We start from the raw sequence: 23,724 nt of genomic DNA on the forward strand, positions 1-23,724 counted from the left end.
CCAGCAAGCGCACCCACCTTGTCCACCAGCAGCACAGTGCGCCAGGCAGCGAGAGCACAGGCGTGGAGCACACCGGGGAGCGGGCACGACGGAGCGCCAGCAGCACGGACTTGCAGCGGCGGTACTTCACGGAGAAAAGACGGCCGGTTCTCGGTTAGGGAAACTCCGCATTAACATCTGTTAGGACTAGAAGAGGGGTCTTTTTCATATATTCAGCTGTGGAAAAGGGAACTCCTTCACGGCCAAATTTGGGAGTACTGTAACCAGTGGTGTGGAGAGAAAGATGCGGTTCCACTCCGACTCGGTGCGCCGCGCAGTCCGCCTCCGACGCTGGTGATGCCCGCCGTGCGGGGATCACCGCCCAGCAGCAGCAGCAGCAGCAGCGGCAGCAGCAGGAAGAGGAGGGGGTCAGGACAACAGTGCGTCGGGGGGCTGGTGATGATGATGGTAAGGTCGGGATCATGGCTAACGGAACCGGTACCATCATGTTAAAATGCGTCGTGGTCGGGGACGGTGCAGTGGGAAAAACGTGTCTTCTGATGAGCTATGCCAATGACGCCTTTCCAGAGGAGTATGTGCCCACAGTCTTTGATCATTATGCAGGTATGGATACACATTTTCTATTATTCTGTCTATCATGAGCGTCTAATAATAACATCACGACACGTTGAACTGCTGCTATTGTGTGTTTTGTAATCCCTCCTCAGATTAAAATCTAATAGGAGAAAATATAATGTTGCCTGAGAGAAATCCCTGTTTCCTCTGCCTCCACTCTTTCTCCAACTGCATTGGCTTGCATCTGTTGCTATAATCAAAACCACTTGTTTGCCTTCCTCATAGCAGAGAGGGGTTGGGGACCCTGAGCACCCCCCCTCTCTTACTCCCTCCCTCCCTTTCTGCTCCCCACCCTCACCCTCTCTCCTTCCTCCTCTCAACTGCTCTTTGTCATTTCCTTGCAGTGAGTGTCAACGTTGGTGGGAAGCAGTACTTGCTGGGACTGTATGACACAGCTGGTCAGGTACAGTTTATTTTTTCCTCTGGCCAAGTGCCAAGCATGTCAAGGACACACACTCACATAGACTCTCTGGGTCTCTCACTCCATCTCTATCTCGGCCTCCCCATGCGCTCCTGGGACCAATAACTATCCGACGGTGCCTCCAACACGCCCACAGGCTTCATATTCAGGCCAGACACTAAGCTGCAACAGGTGATGGTTATTCGCACATGGGTTTACTGCTAGAGTCTGGTGTGCCATGGACAGTGATGGCAGTGAAGGGGTTTCAATAGTTCTATTATGTGGAGAACAGGGCTCCTATGTCCAGTAGTGATGTCACAGGTTTGTTAATAGGGCCGCCTAATGCCTGGGCTTTTTCTTTACAATGTGCCATTCAGCGGGCAAGAGTTAAAACTGAAAATGCACTGGCCTACACACACAATAATGCTTCCACTCAGCAGAAGAGCCAGTGTAAACACACATAGAGAGAGGAAATCATGTTAACACATGCTCACTGAGGGCATCAGCGCAGGATATAGTGCATTTATTGCCACCGGAACTTCCAGACTGAAGTTTAGAGCAAAAATGATAAATCGCTTGGTCTCTGTGATAACTTAGACAATTACACTACAGCTGTTATGATTAGTCAAGTAAGTGATTAGTTGACACAAATGAATTAATCAACAGTTTTGATAATCAATAAACTGTTCGTTGAAAAATTTGGATTAACTGACAGTGAAAATAATTGTTAGTGGCAGGCACAGATCATTAGTGTCAGGGTAAAGCAAAAATGAATAAGCGTAATATGTCACGCCACAGAAAAACGTGTCACTAATCACCCAGCCGAATTTAAATGTTACAAAAATCAGCAGTTGTATGAAATTAGGTTTCAAAATTGTGAAAAAAATAAGCAGTATTCTCTGCTCTGAGACACCAGGGGACAGTCCACTGAAGGAGCTAAAACGAAGAATGATCAGCTGCCAAGTGACAGACTCCCATTAGCAGCTAACCCAGTAGCACATACACAGCCCCCTGAGCCAAAGAGCGCGCCTTCACGCAGCTACAGACCCTCATTAGCAGCTAACCCAGTAGCACAAACAGTCTATGGTTGCACAGCACACATATCCCAAACTGAAGAATGAGAACTGCTAGGTGGCAATAGCCTCTTGGTCAGCAGCTAACAGCAGCTAATATTAGCAGTAAGCACACACCTACAGCAGTGAGCAGCAGGGGTGGGAATTGCCAGAAGACCAAGATACGATATTATCACGATACTTAAGTCACAATACAATATTACTGCGATTTTAAACGTGTTGCGATATGCTGAATATTGCGCTAAAATATATTACGATACATTGGGATGTATTACCTTTTGTCAACTTCAAATTATGTCCCAGAAGGAAAACTACGTCCACATCTTTATAATCTAATAAGATAAAGTTTTCAGTCTGTTCATCTCACTTCAATTTTTTTTTTTTTTTTTTTTGCAGCAAAATGTACGGAATCGTTTTTAAAAGCAATTTTTTTACTCAAGTAGGTTACCTAAAGTTTAATTTGTATTTGTACTATTAATAATTCATATAATAAAGAAATGAATATTTGGCACTGTGTGACAGTTCGATATTGCCACACAAAAATATTGAGATACAATGCTGTATCGATTTTTTCCCAGCTTTTTTTTTTTCAGCTCTGGGCCGAGCTGGGTAGCCAATTTGGGCTGAAAGACTTAAAGTTACGCTAGTTACGTCTATTAAGCTTGTGTTTATATAATTGTGGCATTTGGTAGAGATGTTATTCATGTATTTGCAAAACTGGAAGTGCTAAGACAGCTGCTGAACGTGGCAAACTCCCAGGGGGTGAACTGAATGACATTGATGCTATACAATCTAACGTTAGTAGTAATGTAGTATTGTTGTGGTCGTGACAGAGTTTGTTAAAGATGGCTCCAATGCATCATTGAGGTATGATTTCAGGCCCTCCCAGAAAATCTTGGACATAGAAACAGTGAAAAAAGGCTTAGCGGTCTGACTTCACAATTGAATACTACCCAGTTCACAGTCTTTTCACATTTTCAATAAGTGTTTCCTGACGTGTAATATTTTTAGAAAGCAGTCACTGTTTTTGATTTACCTGGACCTTAATATGAACATTTTAAAGGGCACATTAAACCTGGTATTTTATTGTTAAGAGCAGAAATGTTTAAAGGTGCTCTGTGGAGTTTTTGACCACTAGAAGTGCCATGGAGCAATGTTCTTTACAAGTGGGCCCCGATTTGTTTGTATAGTGCACATGCTCAGCCGTTGGGGCAGGTTTTGAAGCAATTCCATTGATTGACAGTTGGCAACAGTATACAGTACTGGCAGCAGTGCTCACACACGTACACAGTGTGTTTCACTGAGACATACTGATTATAAACACAACTTCTGTTTGTTTACAAGACACTCCATAGAGCACCTTTAAGTTTGAGCTCCCTTCAGCTACACTGCAAGACCCCATAACCTTTAACCTCCTGTCTTTCCGGCAGCCTAGAACTGTCCTCATGTCAAATGTTGAATAGTTAACACTTTCCTCAGGGCCAGATTTAACTGCGTCAAGTCAGAATGAGTCACAATCTGTAATCTGATCCGTTCATCAGAAAGACAAAAACTAGGCACTGAAAGGTCACCCGGGGAATACTCAGCCATTTCTCTGTTCTGTTCATTCATGAATGCCAAAATGCGCAAGTCCATGAATAGTAAATCTCATTCATCCTCCCTCCTTCAGCTACCTGTGGCTGTGTTATATTTCTCAGAGAAAACAGATGGTAGAGGTGTTACGACTCGGTTGTAAAAAGGGGAACACAATCTTATTGTCTATTCTGGCTTGTTTGATATGGTGTGTGTGTGTCAGAGGAGGGTTTGTTTTTAGCTGATTCAGAGTGTCTCTGAAATGGAGAAGTTCTCCCAGATGTCTGCCGTGGGTGCTGCCGGCCACCGAGAGTAGAGTTACTGCTCTTCAAAACGCAGCCCCCTCCGCCCCCGACTCTGCTGACCTCTTTATGTGGAGCACAAGGCCAGCTGGTAATGTTTATAGCTTCAGCCTCTGATCAAAGACCCAGCGCCCCAAAGAGAGACGGAGAGAGAGCGAGAGAGTGAAAGAAAGACAAAAAGAGGAAGAGAGAGAGACACACATGGGGGGAGGAGGAATTGCTCAGAAAGTGGATAAATTCAGTCCTCTCAGTTTCATTTTCCTTTCTCTTACTTCTGTCACTCTGTCACTTAAACTCTCCCGTTATCATCTCCACCTCTGGCTTGTGCTACACATGTTCAACTGGCCTCAAGCTCCCTGTAATATTTATATTCCTGGCGTGGCTAGAGCTCCCACAATGCTTTGCTGTTTCGCGAGGGTATCAGCAGCATTACATGCCCTCATCAGATGCGATTTCATGCTGTCACGTTGGTGTTACATGTCAGGGTCGCATAATCACGGCTCGGCATTGAGCAGAGTGCCACTGTGATCTGTCTGCTTGTTGATACTGCTGCCCTGCCTGCTATTGTCTGCACGCTGCCACGTCGCTCCCCCAGCCGCTGCCTATTGAATTATTCCATATGGAAGGTCTGCGAAGTCTGTTTTGCTGAATGTGACGAGGGAACAGAGGGGAAAGTCTTTACTTATTCATTCATTCTCCTGCTGCTGCTGCTGCTGCTGCTGCTGCTGCACTCAAGAAAATCTAGCATCACTGCCTGAGGAGGAGCAGGAGGAAACAGGAAGTGGATGCTAAGTGCTGTGGTACCCATGGAAACGCTTTAGGGAGAGGAACTCAAGAGTTGTGACCCCGTGGGATCTGTGCCCCGGTGCCCTAATAACCCCCACTCTGGTCTTGGTCTGTTCCTCATTTACTCAGCCTGTCAACTGCTCTCACACTTAACTGCACATCCTGTGATCACTTTTACCACTTGACTTCACCCATTCGCCCTCTCTCCTTACTGTCTGGTACAGTCTGATGAGTCTCTTTTGACTCAGCAAGTCAAAATGGCCCAGTGACCCCCATATGTCTCAGTGGGGGTGGCAGGTGGGGATGGGGGTGAGGTCTGAAAGGGGAATACTGGAAATGGTTTCACCCAGCCGGGAGCCTGTCACCACTCAGCTGCTTGGACACTGACAAACAAGAATTCTGTAAACATGCCTCAGCTGACACTTTCAACTGGAGATGGCACTCTTTAGACTAGGGGTGGGCGACATGGCCAAAATCTGTTGTCATAGAGTATGCAATTTTATGTAACAGTAAATGAAAGATTTCACAACACAGTAATTGTTCAGTATATTGAATCAAGAAATGGTTTGAATTAACCATTCTGCACTTCAATTACATTTGATTACTTTCTTCTTTAGTTTGGAACGTTGATACAAAAATAAAAAAAAAGCCTTACACGAAAGCAAGACTCAAAACTGTAAAACTGAAATTCTTTCTAAATGGAAGCTTTAATGGGAACAATATTTTCAGGTGTCTGCCCAAATCACAGTACCTTTTGAGGCAGCTGCATTCACAAAATCAGGAGATAACATGAGGATCCAGCACTGGTTTGCTACATAGCCTGCCCCGATTGGCTCCTGCTGTAGAAACATTTCGCCAGATCTGTATTAGTGAACATATTTCTACCATTGCATACTATATACCATCATATTGCCCAACCTTATTTACAGTACCCTCACTGCTTGCTATTCCTTGTAGGGAGGGAACGTCCACTCTTTTTAGGGAAACAGTGAAAGGCAACAACTGTTTCGTTCATCAATGCAATTTTCAATATATTAATCTGTCTATGTTGGGAAATAGTGAAAAAAAGTGGCACTCCAGCAATTTACTGCTGCATTTCAGATAGATTTTAAAAAAAGAGTGGTCAAAATTGACACAACAACACAGAGATAATCTGACTTTTAGGTTGCATTCACGTCAAATTAGGTGTTACAGGGTTGTGTGGCGATGTGGGCATGCCACTTAAAAAGCCTATGTTGGAGACCAGCTATAGAAAGTGAATCTCCCCATCTCAGTGACTGAGTATTTGTCTTTGGTAAGTTTGTTTATGTTGGCTTTAAAGGTCTCTATAATTACTTTTGATTATCATCACTGTAGGATCTTTACTGCCACAAAAGACACAAGTGTGACACATAGACACAGCAAATTCTCTCCTTTGTAGGGTAGTACACATAAGCTGTTACCAGATACCTTGTACTTCTTTATGTCTCTTACTCACTATAATATTAAATGATAGAAAGAGACTGTATTACTTGTTTCCTTGGACTGTGGGTGTGAAGTCGGGTGCGAAGTCGGGTGTGAAGTCGGGTTGCGTTTCTCTAAAAGTTGATTTTGTGTCAACTGTCCATCTTAGGCTGCTGACTTTATTTTGGCATGCCTTGCAACCCCACCACCGCAGCCTAGATGCACTAATCAAATGAACGGTCACTTTCACAGCAAAACCTGATTCGGTTTGAATGCAGCCTTAGTACCTAGTATGGGTCGAGGTCCAAAACCACTGAATCCTCCATCTCCCTTGATGCAACCAATTCCTGATTGTTAAATGTACATTTTTAAAACTCCTCGTCCCAGATTGTAACACAAGTGTAACACAAGCTGTATTTTTCTTATTGTAAACAAAATCCTGTGAAAAAGATCAAACCAACAATGCGCTTCTCCGTTGGCCAATACCTTCCAACTTTACCCCCTTGTCTATGGCTCTGAGCTCCAAGTGCACTGGTTCTCTCTGAAAACTTATTAAAAATTTTTTAAAAATGCTTATTGATTTTCAGAAATAGCTGGGCGCTGTAGTTTTTAGCAAATTAGTAAACAGGAGTAAACAATGTATTTGTTGAAACTATTTTCAGCTGCAGATTCACACACAATTGGTCCTCTAGTGGGTGGGATTGAGTCAAAATAAACTACAGTGTGTATGTTTATGGTAATGAAGGAACATGTTACTCAGTGTAACAGTGTGGCTCACTGATGCGTTTTTAATAGCTTAGGACAACAATGGAGCTCCATGACACAGAGGAAGACGATATGTCAGGCTTCGGATACACAAACAAAACTTGTCAGTAGAATTGGTATTGTTAGTTTCAGTCTTGTTATGAGAAAAATATTGTGTATCATCAGTCTTAACCTTTAACAATTTTGTAATCTCCAAGCTGAGACTAAGATAAGGTCTGATGACCTCATAAGGGACTCAACAAAGCTCCTCTGGAGTCACAGAGGACATTATACGGCAGTTTCCATAGGCAGAGTAGTACTGACTGTAGTGAGGAAAGCAACAATTTATTGGTAAAATCAGTGGAATTCCCCTTTAAATATTTCTCAGAGATTTAGTGATTGATTGACAATCAATCAACTAATCAATTGAATAAGTTATCATTTCAGCAATACAATCTTTTGAAATTTCCTGGATCATCTTTTCCACCTGAAGTAGTATATTCAGATTTAGAAGGGCCTATATGAAGAGTCCCCTCAAATGAGTCATAGCAGGCCTTAATTTATGTTGAACCATGTACAGTTTATGTGCCACTGCCATTAAATGCATCATAAATCTGTCAGATCTGTGACTGGAGCATGGCAGGATGTTCTCACTATAGAGGCATGAATAGACAGAGTACATCAGAGCTGGAGCTTCTGATTAACGATCATTAATCACCATTAAAGGACCAGTAAAACAGAAATGAGCATTAATAGCTTATTCCTGGGGTTAAATCCAGTTCTGCCAAATGTGCAGATTTGCAGATCAGAGACAGAACTTTGTGAATAGAAGCGTCTTGTGTCTGGGCTTGCGTTCCCACCCGGCGGCCATGTTAGAGCAGGCGTCTCTGACTCTGTTGACACTGCCAGTTTATAGAGCCCCGAGGAGGCGATGGGAGTAGAAGAGGAGAAAGATAGAAAAGAGAGAGCAGTAGGAGGAGGGAATGACTCACTGATATCATTGCACTCATATGTCACTGAGTCAACAGAGCACAGTCACACAGCAGAGCTGACACGCTGGCCAAATGAAGACGCAGAGTCGTGCCCTGATAGAAATGTATGGACATGTATGGAGAGAAGTTCGAGTTAATAGATCATCCACACACTAAGCCACTCTCATTTTTTTTCTGTCATGCCTTTCTTCTACTGATCATAATATTTACTGCTCTACCTTGGAAAGACTGTTATGAAATTTCTCAGTGATGTGCTCATGAACTGTTGAACTGCACTAATAAAACTGTGTGACATACTTCTGCTGGAAACTTTTATCCAAAGCACCTTAACAGCAGCATGAGTGTAAACATTTCTGGACCCGGCGCTGATCAAACATAAGATTGAGCATCGGAGCTACGTAGGAGTACACACTCTGTCTGTGTCTCGCTATATACACTCGGAGTGGCTAGCGGGCATACTGTCTTTGGTAATGTGTCAGGGGTGTACTGAGGAAACAGAGTGAGAGGCAGAGATGGGTCTCAGAGAAGCTCTGGGCCTGTTTACAGTAAACTGCTGAGTGGCTTACACTGTGTTCCTTTATGTCTGTGGCTCACAGGGGGATCGGAGGGTTCACTTGTGCAAGCAAAGGTCACACATAGTAACACACACACATGCATCACACACAGTGCATTTGATCCCATGTGACAGATATACTGTATCTTTGGTGGCAGAGCAAAGCACATAATGTATGAATGCAAAACTACACAAGAGGGTTAAGGCAGCTAGAATTGGGAACTATGTCATAATATACATTTGTTTACTACAGATTTTGCTTTAATGTAGCTATTGCTTCAGTATTTTTGGTTGTATGGAATGACATTATAGGGAAAATTGCACAACAGGGAGCAGGACTGCTTTATGGCAACGCTGGAATCATAGGATTGTTGAATCAGTGTGATTTATTTTATTTTTCAGGTGTTTAATTTGCTTGATGAGCCCAAAACAGACAGTCTTATCTAGTTATATTATCTAGAACAACTCTCTAGTGAGCTTCAAAGTTCATCATTGACCTTGGAAACTGTAGTTTGACCATAAATTTAAATTAATGATGCGTTGAACTTTAAGAATAAACAGTAACAGAATCAACAATAAATCTAGCATCTCTGTGAGGTTGTATTTAGGCACAGCAATGCTATAAGCTAAATGCTAATGTCAGCATGATAACATGCCCACAGTAACAATCCTAACACGCTGATGTTTAACAAGAATGGTTACCATGTTCATGTTCACCTTTATGTGGTGCATTCCATTTGCACTGGGAAACTATATTATATCAGGATATACGTATATTTACATTATGCACATATACCACTGGTTAGTTTTTTATTGAGGGGTGGTCAGTATAAATAAGGTTCAGGTTCAGATTCAGGTTACTTTATTGATACCCAAGGGTAAACTAGTTTTGCAGTTAGAGTCAGAACATCCATCACAGTTTGAACAGTCAGAACAAAACATAGAACATAGAATACAAGAAAGAAATTTAAAACAACAGAAAGTGCTGCAGTCCATAAAATAAAAGCATGAAAATAAAACTTTCTATCAGGGTGTGTACATTCACACATCATAATAAAGTACATTTTATGGAAAATCTATGGAGTAATTCTTAACGGATGTAAAAATTACATTGAATAAAAATTTAAAAGCAACACTTTTGTTTTTGCTCCTATATTCACAGGTTTAAGTTAAAGATCTAAGACTTTTCTGAAGCACTTAAAGCTCTCGGTATATTTCTCTCAAATTTTGGTCACAAATTTGTTCAAATCTGTGTTAGTGAGCATTCACACATCATCACTACACGGGTATGCCTTGGGAAGGTAACAATAAAAGGCCACGATAAAATGTGCAGTTTGATCACACAACACAATGACACTGATGTCACAAGATTTGAGGGGGGGTGCCATTGGCATGTTGACTTCAAGATTGTCCACCAGAGTCGTTGCCTGTGCATTGAATGTTTATTTCACTGCCATGAACCGTCTCCAGTGTCATTTCCGAGATGTTGGCAGTACATTCAACTGGCACACAGGACCTCCACATCCAGCGTCTTCACCTGCGAGATTGTCTGAGAGCAGCCACCCAGACAGCTGATACATCGATTGGTTTGCACACCAGAAGAATTTCTGCACAAACCATCAGAAACTGTCTCTGGGAAGTTCATCTGCATGCTCATCGCCCTCATTAGGGTCTTGACCTGACAGCAATTTGTTGTTGTAACTGACTTTAGTGGGCCATTGCTCACCTTCGATGGTATCTGGCACTTTGGAGAAGATGAATCCCAGTTTACACTGTACAAGACAAATATGTGTGTATGGCATTGTGTGGGCAAGCCGTTTGCTAACATTGAAAACAGAGTGCCCCATAATTAAGGTGGGGTTATAGTATTGGTTGGCATAAGCTAAAGTCAACGAACACAGATGCATTTTACTGATGGCAATTTGAATGCACAGAGATACCGTGATGAAATCCTGAATCCATTGTCATGCCATTTATCTGCTGCAGTGACCTCATGTTGTAGCATGATAATGCATGGCCCCATGTTGCAAGGATCTGTACACAATTACTGGAAGCTGGAAACATCCCAGTTCTTGTATGGCCTGCATACTTATTAGACATGTCACACAGTGAGCATATTTGGGAGGCTCAGGATTGGCGTGTACAGCACACTCTAAAATGTGCAGTTTGATCAAATAACACATTGCTACAGATGTCGCAAGTTTTAGAGAGCGTGCCGTTGACATCTTGACTGCAGGAATGTCCACCAAAGCTGTTGTCCGTGAACATAACGTTCATTTCAGTACCATAAGTCTCCAAAGTCATTTCCCTGAATTCGGCAGTACATCCAACCAGCCTCACAAACACACAAAGCGGTTATTGTGACAAGCTGCTGTTAGGTCAAGACCCTGGTTAGGATGTTGAGCATCCAGACAAGCTTCCCTGAGACAGTTCCTGACAATTTGGGCAGAAATTCTTTGGTTGTGCAAACCAGTTAAAGCATCAGCCGTACAGATCTTACAGGTGGATGTGGTTGCCTGAGCAAATGTGGTTACATGTGGTCTGTGGTTTTGAGGCAGGTTGGATTTACTGCCAAATTAACAGAATCAACATTGGAGATTTGGTCGCAAATTTTAACACATTCGGGAGAAATGTGTCTATTGAGTGCATGACAGTGTCTTAGATCTTTAACTTAAACCTATGAAAAATGGGAGCAAAAACAAAAGTTTTGGCGTTTAAATTTTTGTTCAGCATAGATAAGACTGCCTGTTTTTGCCTGTTCCAGTGAATTAAATTCCTTTATCACATTGATGCAAGAATCTGGTACAAACCAAATATTTCGATAAAGCGGTCCTGCATTGATCACTGCCCACAATGCCCAACACACCTGCCATAATTAAAGGATAGACGCCATGCCTAATTTTAACCAAATCAGCCCACAACTTCAGGGCTTTGTGTTGGTCTGTCAGCATATTTTAAACTATACCACTAAAAACATACAGTCATGACATATTTTTTCAGCTTTCTCTGATCACCAGATGGCTTGCGTTCATAACTGATTTGTCAAAAAGGGATAATCAAATATTGAATGACTGTGATTGTCAAAACACTCAATCATCTCCTGTTATGAACCCCAACCTGCTGCCACTCAAGGAAGTTCAAAACAGCCACTAAGAATTATCTGAAATTCCTGCAGGAGCCAGGTCTGTGAAAACCTGTACTCATTTGGAAGTAAGAGAATGGACAGCTCATACATTTTTGAATCATAACCACTTGACCCACTCCAGTGGAGCGTACTTGAGTCATCTACAATATGAGCACAGGCGTGATGATTTATACTACTACTCCAGTGGAATATTAAGTCGGTATATCTTAAATCCATTACATGGGCGACAAAAGATGACGTACTCTCTTGGCTTTTCTACTGATATTTGGAGAATCTTCAGACATTTAGCTCATGTGCATAACCATTTCCCTTGATGCATTTGCGTGAGGACTCGTTTCCGGGGTTGTGGCAGTGTGATTGTGTTGGACTCTGCCGTGTGTGTTTGGCAGAGAATGGGTCTCGCTGAAGGCATCAGAATGAAAGACTGTCATGCCAGCGCTGTGTTGTCCCACTGGAACTATCTCTGGCACAGTGGGACGTGGCATACAGTTTGCTTTGATTTCAGGCATCTGAACGATACATTTCCCCAGACAAGAGAGTGAGATTGATTCACTTGGTACGAGTTGGTCTGGTTGAGTCATATCTAATTACTGGAGATCCATTGATCGCCTGTGTCACTGAGCTAGCAGCAGAAAACCATCCTGATGTATGCCATCAGAAGAAGAAGTGAGATGGGTCATGAATATTCATATGTGTGCAAGTCGGACACTCTGTCAAAAGGGTTTATCTTTGGTGAGAACAAGAGGGCGCTTGAGCCGATGCACAAAGGACAGTCTTGCGTCTGTGAATTAGCCATTTACACCACACATACAATATGGGAGATGGCAGGGTGTCTGGTTTTCAGTGTCTTGTGGCGATGCCTTGTGCTCAGCTCGCGTTAAAGGACTGCAAATGTGAAATAATCCCTTAACGTCTTTGTCAACCCTCATGTGAAGGTCATCCCTCTCACAGTCTCTTCTCTTCAATTCCAAGTGCAGTTCTTTATGCACATCATTCCTGTCATAATATTCCACATCACTCCTATAAAACAGCCAGGGAGCTAGCAAGCTAAGCACAGTGTAAAGTTAGATCTTCTGGCTCCGTAGAGGAGTAAAAGTCTATCTCTGTTTCAGAGCTCATTTTTCACACACTTTAATAATTCATGAGTAATAATTTCTCAGACGTTAAGAAACGGAAATGAATCATGTCTGCTCACCGTCCTGACCTCTCATCCTCCCCTGACCCCAAATGTTAACTATTCCTGTCCTGTCTCCTTCCAGGAGGACTACGACCGCCTGAGACCGTTGTCCTACCCGATGACAGATGTCTTCCTCATATGCTTCTCTGTGGTAAACCCTGCCAGTTTCCAGAATGTGCGTGAGGAATGGGTGCCTGAGTTGCAGGAGTATGCTCCCAGTGTCCCCTACCTGCTCATTGGTACCCAGGTCAGTCCATGATGCCAGAGGTCTTCACACTCTGCTTCAAATTACTTCATACATTAGATTTTTATTAACATATATGCCTAGATATTCTGGTCTACAATAAGAACATCTATACCCACACTATATTAACATTATATGATATAAACTGTCCAGATTTTTAAATGAAAATAAGACTGTTGTGTTTTTGCTATTGTCTCTGTTGAGGGACACACACTTCAGCTACAATGTGAAGACAATGAGGCCACAAAGGCCAACAGAGCAATCTCTTATTCAGAGACAAATATGCATTGAATGCACCTTGGTTGTGTTGCCATGGTCATGTTTCCAAACCCTGAAGGGGGACTGCATAATGTGTAGCAGACATAAATGAAGTATAACACAACCTCACAAAAGAAAAGAGCAGTTTCTCACTGTATAGACCGCAAACTGTTAGTTGTCAGAACATTGTCAGACCTTTTATCATTTCAGTCAGTTTTCAAGCAAAATCATTATAAAAAGAATATATTTGGGTTTTGGACTGTTGGTCTTTAAAAAATAACACATTTAATATGTCTTCTGAGCTTTGGCAAATATAACTGGCCTTTTATTCTAATTTCTAATACTTTGGATGGTGACTCTCAGTAATGTTATTTGAGGTTTCATGGCACCAAACATCATATAAACACAACAAAACTGAAGACACAGATTGAGCCTTAAGAGCAAAAAACACAAAATAAATAAAACTCCATACAGGCAACAGGCAGTAAATTCACCAATTAATTCAACAAAACTTTCTGTAAACACTGATGAAGTGGCTCACTATCTATGCTACACTTGGGATGGTGCTCTAAAAATCTGCCCAGCAACACCAGAAGTAATGTCTTGCCACTCTCAGCCACCTGATGGTGTATGTTACACCACCACCTTAGATGTTGGCATTATGTTGACACTAGGTTTAGGTTACCTTTTTTGCTGAATGTACTATATGCATTCGGTTACGTCAGCCATATGAAAAACAGCAATGTGAACTACTATTTATAATAATAATAATAATACAACAGTATAAGTATTACTCCTGATATTACTACGGCAATAGACTGTGTATGTAATTCATACTTAAATATGCATTCATTCATTTTTTGGCTCCTTTGGACCAGTGGAACAGGCTTTAAATTTTATCACCTTACAAAATTGTTATGGCTAACATGTTGGCAAAAAGTTACTGCTATTTAGCCATCCAGCAGACATGCAGCAGCATTCATTTGGAGTAGCATTCTGTACCACCTGATGAATGTAAATCTGATATCACTTTCCCTTTAGCTCTTTTTTTTATGTTTTAATATCTGTCTTTTTAGCCGATAAATGCTCAATAATGTCTACCAACTAGTCTCTAACTTTGTCTATGTGTTCATTTTGCTGGAAAAACAGAGTTTGATGAGACCAAGGATACTGAACTAGAACAGTCAAGTTCTAGGCCTTAAAGCCAAAACAATGAGCTGAAAGATGCTAAAATGTTTTGTAGAGCTGAGGGGCTTACGACTATAAATGAACCTTTGGAACACTGTAGTGGTCCCCAGTGACATCAATTAATAAACAATGTTTACCTTTTTTCTCCGTTTACTGTGGAGGTGTGTGAGAAAAATGAGAGTTTTCTTCACGCATCCAAGATAACTCAGCTAGTAACTGTTATACAAATGATCATTTTGCAGGTGAAGTATTCCTTTAAGTAGAAGTGATAAAAAAAATAATTCAGCCACCACTTATCACAGCCTGAGTTCCCTGAACATGAGCCTTGGCAAAGAAGAGTTATTCATTCAAAAAAAAAAAAAAAAAATGTCAGTCAGTACAAACCTGGCTGGGGACCTCAAGCTGATCTGGCTCACATAAAGGTGAGGTCTGTGGCTTAGTACAGGAGTCCTCACTGGCTGAAAGGCAATAATTAAATCAGATATGTTTAAAGCAGCAATTAACTTAAGCAAAGATGCTAAAGCTAGGCTTATGTCTTTTGATCTTCAATAGAGGCATCACTACATGGTGTTGATATTAAGAGATGACACTAATCCAAAGCATTAGCTCATTTCTAAAGCCTTAAAACCCATTGCCAATACCATATGTCCTCTTGAAAATGAGCACTGACTTGTGGGTGATTTTTGGTGTTCCCTGGCAACCAAATGCCAGTGCAGCCAAGGCCCAGCGGTGATGAGGAGGATGGAGTGGGTGTCTGATTTATCTCGTGTCAGCTGATGTTTACTGCCCTTTTATCAGTTCCCATCATAACTCACTTGCTGCTCTTCGGCCGGATGCTGATATGTACACGAGCTTCATAACAGTGAGCTACGCTGACACAAATCACACCAATTGAGAAAAGAGTTAATGAAGGTTGCTCCCAGTGAGATTGTGCAGGTGGATGCATTTATCATAACTGGTTATTACTAAGCTGGGGATGAGTTGTGTGTGCTGAGCATTGCAATGAATAAAAGAAGAGTGAGGAACCTTGTGGTTGGCTGTGAAATGGCTTTGCACAAGAGCAGGAAGTGTGGGCCAACATGGCTTTGTTTCAAAATGAGAAAACACACTGTCAGTTATGCAGCTCTCGTGGCTATGTTTAGAAGCATGGAGAAAAGTGCTGTAATGCCTGAGTTGATGTTGACCAATCGGTAAAGTGAATATAAAACTATGAACAAAGTATTTAATGGACATTCATACTAGTATTAATATCCATGTTGTGAGAGTGACTTAGCTCAGAGGAAGTGTCCCTTATCTCTTTCAGATTGATCTTCGTGATGACCCCAAGACCATTGCCAAACTGAATGATATGAAGGAGAAGCCCATACCCACTGAGCAAGGACAAAAGCTAGCAAAAGAGGTTTGTATTTGTTCCTACTGAAGAAGTGAAGTAACAAGTAACTAGCCAAAGACACTAGAGGCTTATATTTCCACTTTAAGTGTTGTAGAAGTTAGCTGTCAGGTCCAGTTAGATTCCTCTGTCTTGATTTGACCCAGGATCGTCTCTGTAGGAATGTCATTTCCTCAGTGAAATGCCTGGAATCAGACCTCTGTACATTCTTCGCCTTGAAATGAATCCAGGAATACATTCTGGGTCAACATGGATGTCCAGAGGAGTTCCAGGCTGTAGGACGTAGATACCAAATGTGGTCTGTGATTAATTGCTCCTGTCAGGCAGAAACGCAGAATAAAAGTCAAATGTTCAAAACTGACAACCCAGCCTCCTTTAAAAGTTAATATTCATGCAAATTGGCAACATTAGATAGGATTTAGGTGGGATTCATGTCTCGTGGAAGTCATTAAGTTTTCTTAAAATACAGTACGTTTAAGACAACTGACAGTCCCCAGATTAGAGTCATTTCGTTTAGTGTGAGCAGTATTTTACCTTGGACATTATTACTTACAACTTTGTTGTCACCATAGATGACTTGTTTTTCTTAACATCCCTGTCGAAATTTTAATACATTTACAAGACTTGAATGATGAAATGTAACTATCCCCATTTTTTAGCCTTTTGTGTATAACCATTATGTTGGCATGACAGAGCCGAGCATCCGTTTTTACAAAACCTGAATACTTGGCAGTATCATTATCATAGCTGTTTGCTTAATATTTAGCTGGAGCCAGTAAGCTTAGCTTAGCATAAACACTGGAAAAAGGGGGAAACAGCTAGCCTGGCTCTGTTCAAAGGTTGCAAAATAGCCTACCAGCACTTTGAGGCTCACTAATTAATACATTCTGTCTCATTTGTTCAATTTGTAAAACAAATAAATAAGTAAAAATGACTGCCAGGACGTCATTGCTCTGGCCAAGAAATAGTCCCTGCTTCTAGTTTTTATGCAGGGAAACTTTAGATTTGTGCCACAATGGAAGGGTTGCAGAAATATAATAGGTCGGAGGGACTTGAGTCAGACTCAAGTCACAAATTCGATGACTGTTGACTCAGTTGTAGAAAAAACTTGAACCTCAACTTTGACTTTAATTCCAATTACTTGTTACATCAGTCAGACATGAGCCTTTTGACTTGAAAATACCTGATACCTTCCCTAAACCTAAAGATTTAAAAGTATGTCAAGGTCAGTGATGCTGTATACAACTTCAGCCTACTCTATTACTATTTTACAGCACTTACATTATATGAGACAGGACAGAAACATACAAAATTCATTCTGTTTTGATTTAGGTTAATAATGCTAAAATGCAATGTCAGCAAAAAAAATCATGATAAAATTCAGTTGCAATTGTTTTAACAGATAAATACTATTCTTGAAAAGCAGTCATATTTTTGTGAATATATTATTATGCTGTTGTTAAAAATGGCATTATATTTGGTTAAGAGTGCACTATGACTTAGGACTTGAAATTCAGATTAGGACTCAGGATTTGCCTGTCTTGACTTGGGACTTGATTGCAAAGACAGGAGACTCACTTGTGACTTAAAAAAAATTAACTTGGTTCCACCTCAGATAATATGATTGTCATTGCCATTGTGACACAAAAGTGACCCGGGCGCTTATTCAGATCACAACATAAGATTGCCATCATGCTTATGTAATAAAGGGAGTGTCTGAAAAGGGCTAACACATAAGGTCACTTCTTACTGGCTGCAGATACATAAGAGGCATTTCATGTACAACTGAACAAAGGTCAAGCTGCCAAATAGAGTACATTGGCAAGTAGTCTAAAGCTCGCTAACACATTATTTATTGTTTGTTTCATCTATACAAAAAAAAGGTTGTTTGCCATTTTACAGGATGTTCTGTGAAATATTATGGCATATAACCTCCATAAAATGGCAAATAGATGTATTTACACTTCAGTTTTTATATGGCTTGAACAAATGGGAGATAATATGTTAATTAGTGAGCTTTACAGATGCTGGTAGGCAGATGCTCTTACCTTTAGATGTTAGCCAGGCTAACTGTTCCCCCCTGTTAACAGTCTTTATGCTAAGCTAAGCTAACCAGCTGCTGTCTGTGTCTTTACATTTACTACAGAAATGCTATTGATCGTCTCATATAACTCTTGGCAGGAAAGACAGTATTTTCCTTTACCTTAACCTATAATAACTGCTAGTTGACCGTTGTATTGTGCTGGATTTTTTTTTTTTTGTCTGATGGTCTGACTGTCTTCTCTTCTCATCAGATTGGTGCATGTTGCTATGTGGAATGTTCAGCTTTGACACAGAAGGGCCTGAAGACGGTGTTTGACGAGGCCATCATCGCAATCCTGACTCCCAAGAAAAAAAAGGGAGCTCTGAAGAGAAGACTGGGACCCCGCTGCATCAACTGCTGTCTGATCACGTGATACATAAAACCGGAGATCATTCAGCAACAAACCATAAACCAAACCTCGACTGGAGGCAAAGGACAAACAAAAAGAAAAAAATGCACAGACAGCAGAGTGAGACAAAAGAGAGGACTGAAAAGGACAAAACAAGAGCCACTTTTAAGCTGCAGGGCTCTTGAAAGGCCATAACTCTCTCCTGCTGTCCAGCACAGGTTGAGGATGCAGTTTACTACCAAAGGAGCACAAAACCCAAGTCAGTCTCTTCTTCTAAAAGACTTTTTGCCTCAAAAGTACCATCTTTTATAACCATTTTTAATCATTTTCCTGTACAAAATTGTTGTAAGCTGTCATGCGAAAAAAAAAAAAATAGACATTTTAAGAGAGATGCTACATTTAAAGAATTCATATCATTTCTCTGGTTTTCAAAGCTAGATTATTGATTTGTGCATTTCTCCATACAAGAGCAGAGAAAATTTGCAGCTGATAAATAATGAGGGGCTGACTTAAGTGACACTGTGACAGTGGCCAGGATACATTTCTGGACATAAGGGCCCAGTTTTTTTCTGATTTAAAACTTGTGCTACAAAGGCTCTATTGGCCCACAAAGTCTGGCTCCAATTATTTGTCAATTGAAAATCTGCAAATGAAACCACACAAGGTGCTTTGCATTGTGTGGGGGACAGCACAAATCAACAATGAGAGTCATGCTGTTCAGACAACATATTTTGGACCTAGAACTGTATTATTTTAAAGTTTTACAGTCTTGTTTTTGCCTTATGAAAACCCCATTATTTTATAGTGTGGCATGCCAAAACATACTGTAAGTTAGGGGCGGAGGTCTTCATCAGGAACTGGAGAGGTCTATTATCCATTTCTAAAATATATTATCCAGAGTTTATAATTCTATATCTCTAAAATAGAGATGGCTTAGTCCATGCGAATATTATTTTGTCAGCTGATGGCTTACTTTTTTTGCTTTTCTGCAATAATGTGTTATCCTTTCATCACCTAAAAGAAGGTTTAAAAGAACGGAAGCCAAGATCCAATCATTTTTTAAATTCCATTATCTCGAGATCACGAGTGAATTGTTATTCCAAGATTACGAGATAATCAACCTGTTATCATGAGTAAACAAAAGGTTGTTTCCTCTTATTACTTAAAGGCTAATGTTTATCAGTGCCATGCCAAATTATCTTGTTATTGAGAAATCTGTCTTTTGTTTTCTCAAGATAATGAGTTAATTATCTCGTGATCTCGAGATAACAAAGCTCATTTCCTCAAAATAATTAACTTTTGATCTTAAATGAATGGAATTAAAAAAAAAAAAAAAAAAAAAAAGTAGGAGTAAGGCCGCTCTTGGCTTCCATATGGAAGAGAGAAGAAAAGGGATCTCATTTCAGAAATGAAACTCTGATTCATATCCAGCATCCAAAGAATCAAATGCACACTTTCATCAAAATCAGGTGGCTAAGGTGACCCAATACTGTACATCTAATGCACAACATGAAGCACATGTCAGCGCCACTTCATTTGCCGGCACAACAAAGCACATTCCTCTGCTTTTAAACACAGTCCCTTTCCCAGAAATGGCTGACTGAAGCACAGAAGATGCACACTGTTCCATCAGGCACAAGTATGAGCATAGCACACTATCTTAACATGCACAATCATAGTCCATCAAGTCAAATCAGATTTTCACAAAATATTGGAAAGACACTAATTCAAACTGTTTTGAAAGGGGTTGCAGCAGCTGTTCGTATGTTCAAACTTGGCCTAGTTTTAATCAAAGTGTTAAGCAAGTGGAGATCTACACATCACTAAATTAAATTGGGTTACACCACACAACATAGGTCTTACTTTGAGTTTAGTTTCTACTATTTACACCCAGTAACTGTCAGGAGTAGCTGTTTTATAGCATTAGCCAACTGAACCACCTAACGTTAGCTTGCTAATGTTGCCTCATTTTGAATGAAGAATAAAAGAGGTACAACATCTGATTTGACACTTCTAAAATCTGTTTAATATTGATGTAAAGTGTCCATTAGAAAGTCTGTTTTACCAAAACAACACCATATACCTCAAATTACAACATACTGTGCTAAAATGTTAGACTAAATGACTAGCTAATGTTAAATAAAATTGGTTAGGTTAGCATAATGCAATATTTCCCACTCATTATACATTGTACTAATAACTGATAATTGATGATGTTTCACTTCTGTATGCTTACATTTAAAAAGTATCAGCTCTAAAGTTTGATATAGGCTATCACTTGGTCACCTAAACCTGTCATTTTTGGCAATTTAGTTATAGCCTTGATGCTACAGTGAATTTTCAAATTTCTCTCATGGATAAATAAAGTACTTAGCTACCAACCAATTACTAGTTAAGATATTTCTTAAGTTTTAATGGTGTAACCCAATACATATCCCTAATTTGAAACTAGCAACTATTCACTACAAAATTTATACAGGACTTTACACACAAACTTAGTGATGGATTTATGAATAGCTTGTGCAACCCAGTTGTAGAAGTCGGTCTTTCCAGTCCAATTCAATAGAGTTTGAATCAAAAATAATTACCAAATTCAAGTTATTAGGTCCTCTCACGTGACAGCTGTGAGAGGCTTTATATAATCTATGGAAAAAACATTAGTTCAACCACCACCCATAATCCCATCTTTATAGCACCACTATAGAAACAGGTTATCCCCTGAGAATTCATTGATCCGTGTAATAAAGTCACATAACATATTCATATAACATATAACATTTCAAATAGAAATCAAGATGATATATGACGTTTACCAGGATTTAGAGAATAGTTAAAATATCTATGAGCTCCCAAAACAATTGTATGCAACAAAGGTATCCAGCCTACATGTCTGTAATACTGTAGGTAATAACTTCAAGGTTGCAATTGAACTTTATTGCAAACCAAACATCAGAAATATCAGCTCTTCTTATTTTTATGCATTTGTTATTGGCTTTTTCTAACCTTTTTTTGAAGATATTAATCAAAGGTGCCAACTCTTGCTAAATGACTTCTGTTAATTTTGTGTTGAGAGTCAGATATGATGATTGATTAAAGCTTTAATGTAAATGGACCACCTAACGTTAGCTTGCTAACGTTGCCTCATTTTGAATGAAGAATAAAAGAGGTACAACATCTGATTTGACACTTCTAAAATCTGTTTAATATTGATGTAAAGTGTCCATTAGAAAGTCTGTTTTACCAAAACAACACCATATACCTCAAATTACAACATACTGTGCTAAAATGTTAGACTAAATGACTAGCTAATGTTAAATAAAATTGGTTAGGTTAGCATAATGCAATATTTCCCACTCATTATACATTGTACTAATAACTGATAATTGATGATGTTTCACTTCTGTATGCTTACATTTAAAAAGTATCAGCTCTAAAGTTTGATATAGGCTATCACTTGGTCACCTAAACCTGTCATTTTTGGCAATTTAGTTATAGCCTTGATGCTACAGTGAATTTTCAAATTTCTCTCATGGATAAATAAAGTACTTAGCTACCAACCAATTACTAGTTAAGATATTTCTTAAGTTTTAATGGTGTAACCCAATACATATCCCTAATTTGAAACTAGCAACTATTCACTACAAAATTTATACAGGACTTTACACACAAACTTAGTGATGGATTTATGAATAGCTTGTGCAACCCAGTTGTAGAAGTCGGTCTTTCCAGTCCAATTCAATAGAGTTTGAATCAAAAATAATTACCAAATTCAAGTTATTAGGTCCTCTCACGTGACAGCTGTGAGAGGCTTTATATAATCTATGGAAAAACATTAGTTCAACCACCACCCATAATCCCATCTTTATAGCACCACTATAGAAACAGGTTATCCCCTGAGAATTCATTGATCCGTGTAATAAAGTCACATAACATATTCATATAACATATAACATTTCAAATAGAAATCAAGATGATATATGACGTTTACCAGGATTTAGAGAATAGTTAAAATATCTATGAGCTCCCAAAACAATTGTATGCAACAAAGGTATCCAGCCTACATGTCTGTAATACTGTAGGTAATAACTTCAAGGTTGCAATTGAACTTTATTGCAAACCAAACATCAGAAATATCAGCTCTTCTTATTTTTATGCATTTGTTATTGGCTTTTTCTAACCTTTTTTTGAAGATATTAAACAAAGGTGCCAACTCTTGCTAAATGACTTCTGTTAATTTTGTGTTGAGAGTCAGATATGATGATTGATTAAAGCTTTAATGTAAATGGTGCTCCTCCTCTCTGTCCCAGCCTGCGTTGTATAACTGTCTTTCTGAGCAGCAGAGTGGATTTTGGGGTGAACAGCCTTCTCACTCGGACAGTCTTGCTTGCTTACGTTGTGTGAAGGTCCACCCTCAGGATCCAGGACCTAAGTGCTGCAGCCACCAATGCATTCTCCTGTTGATGCTCCTCTCTTCTCAATAAATGTGTTTACTGTGTTAATAAGCTGGCTTGGAGGGTTTAACTTTAAAGCGTCAGATGTGCTGCGAAACGCATTTGTAAAATTAACTTTTGTGGCGTTTATTCATGGAATTAAGGGCATTCATGTTCATTATGGGTCAGACATCACTGGGTTGACTTGACAAACAGGTCAATGGAATTAATCTCTGAGGTGTGTTTGAATGAATACACAAATCCTTTATGTTTATCTAGATATGCTTTAATACGCTTTGTTTAAAAAGTTTACTTTGTCTTGTCAACCTCTTAAAGTTGGTGACATTTCATCAATTCACAATGCTGTTGCTTGGTCTGAACAAGAATGAGTTGCGCTGATATTTGGAGCATGAGCGCCACTTGCTGGCTACTCTTATAATAACCTCCTTTACTGCAGGAATCTAGTACTGGATCAGGAGGCACTTAAACATGCACGCTACTCTTGAAAGGAGTTTCCAGTCTGAGAGATACATCAACCAAACACCCACTGTTACTACTGCGGGTTAGTCAGCTGCCCTTGTTTTACAGTTTAATTACTGTCAGGGCAGATAGCCGCCCACCCAGAGCAAAGGAAATTTTTCCTCACTGCCTTCACCAGGTCCTTGCTCATGGGGGAACTGTTTGGTCTCTGTAAATGAAAGCGATTGGTCTAGATCTGCTCAATATGAAAAGTGTCATCAAATAACTTTTGTTGGAATTTGGCGCTATATAAATAAAAGTTATTCAGTAATCTAACTAGTATTAGGGATACTAGGGGTATTAGGCAATGCCATGAAATTTGTTTTCGTTCTGATACCAAGTTGTTGGGTTTTTTTTGTTTTGTTTTACTATCCTTGTGCTAATGCTATCTAACCAAATGCATGTTAAAATATATGTTCTTTGTAAAATTTAAATCAGCATACAATGACACAGCATATTTT

The 23,724-nt window shown here is 39.9% G+C and overlaps 1 protein-coding gene across 1 annotated transcript; it reads left to right on the top strand.

Moving 5' to 3' along the window:
- Positions 1-18: 18 nt before the first annotated feature.
- On the top strand, positions 19-22,816 carry rhoq (ras homolog family member Q). The gene is made up of 6 exons (XM_049599858.1): positions 19-603; positions 960-1,018; positions 12,885-13,049; positions 15,796-15,891; positions 18,177-21,342; positions 22,518-22,816. Exons 1-5 carry the CDS (start codon positions 462-464, stop codon positions 18,336-18,338), a joined length of 624 nt encoding a protein of 207 aa, XP_049455815.1. The 5' UTR covers positions 19-461; the 3' UTR covers positions 18,339-21,342; positions 22,518-22,816.
- Positions 22,817-23,724: the final 908 nt, after the last annotated feature.

This window comes from Epinephelus fuscoguttatus, linkage group LG16 (assembly GCF_011397635.1).
Source record: "Epinephelus fuscoguttatus linkage group LG16, E.fuscoguttatus.final_Chr_v1".
Classification (NCBI taxonomy): Eukaryota; Metazoa; Chordata; class Actinopteri; order Perciformes; family Serranidae; genus Epinephelus; species Epinephelus fuscoguttatus.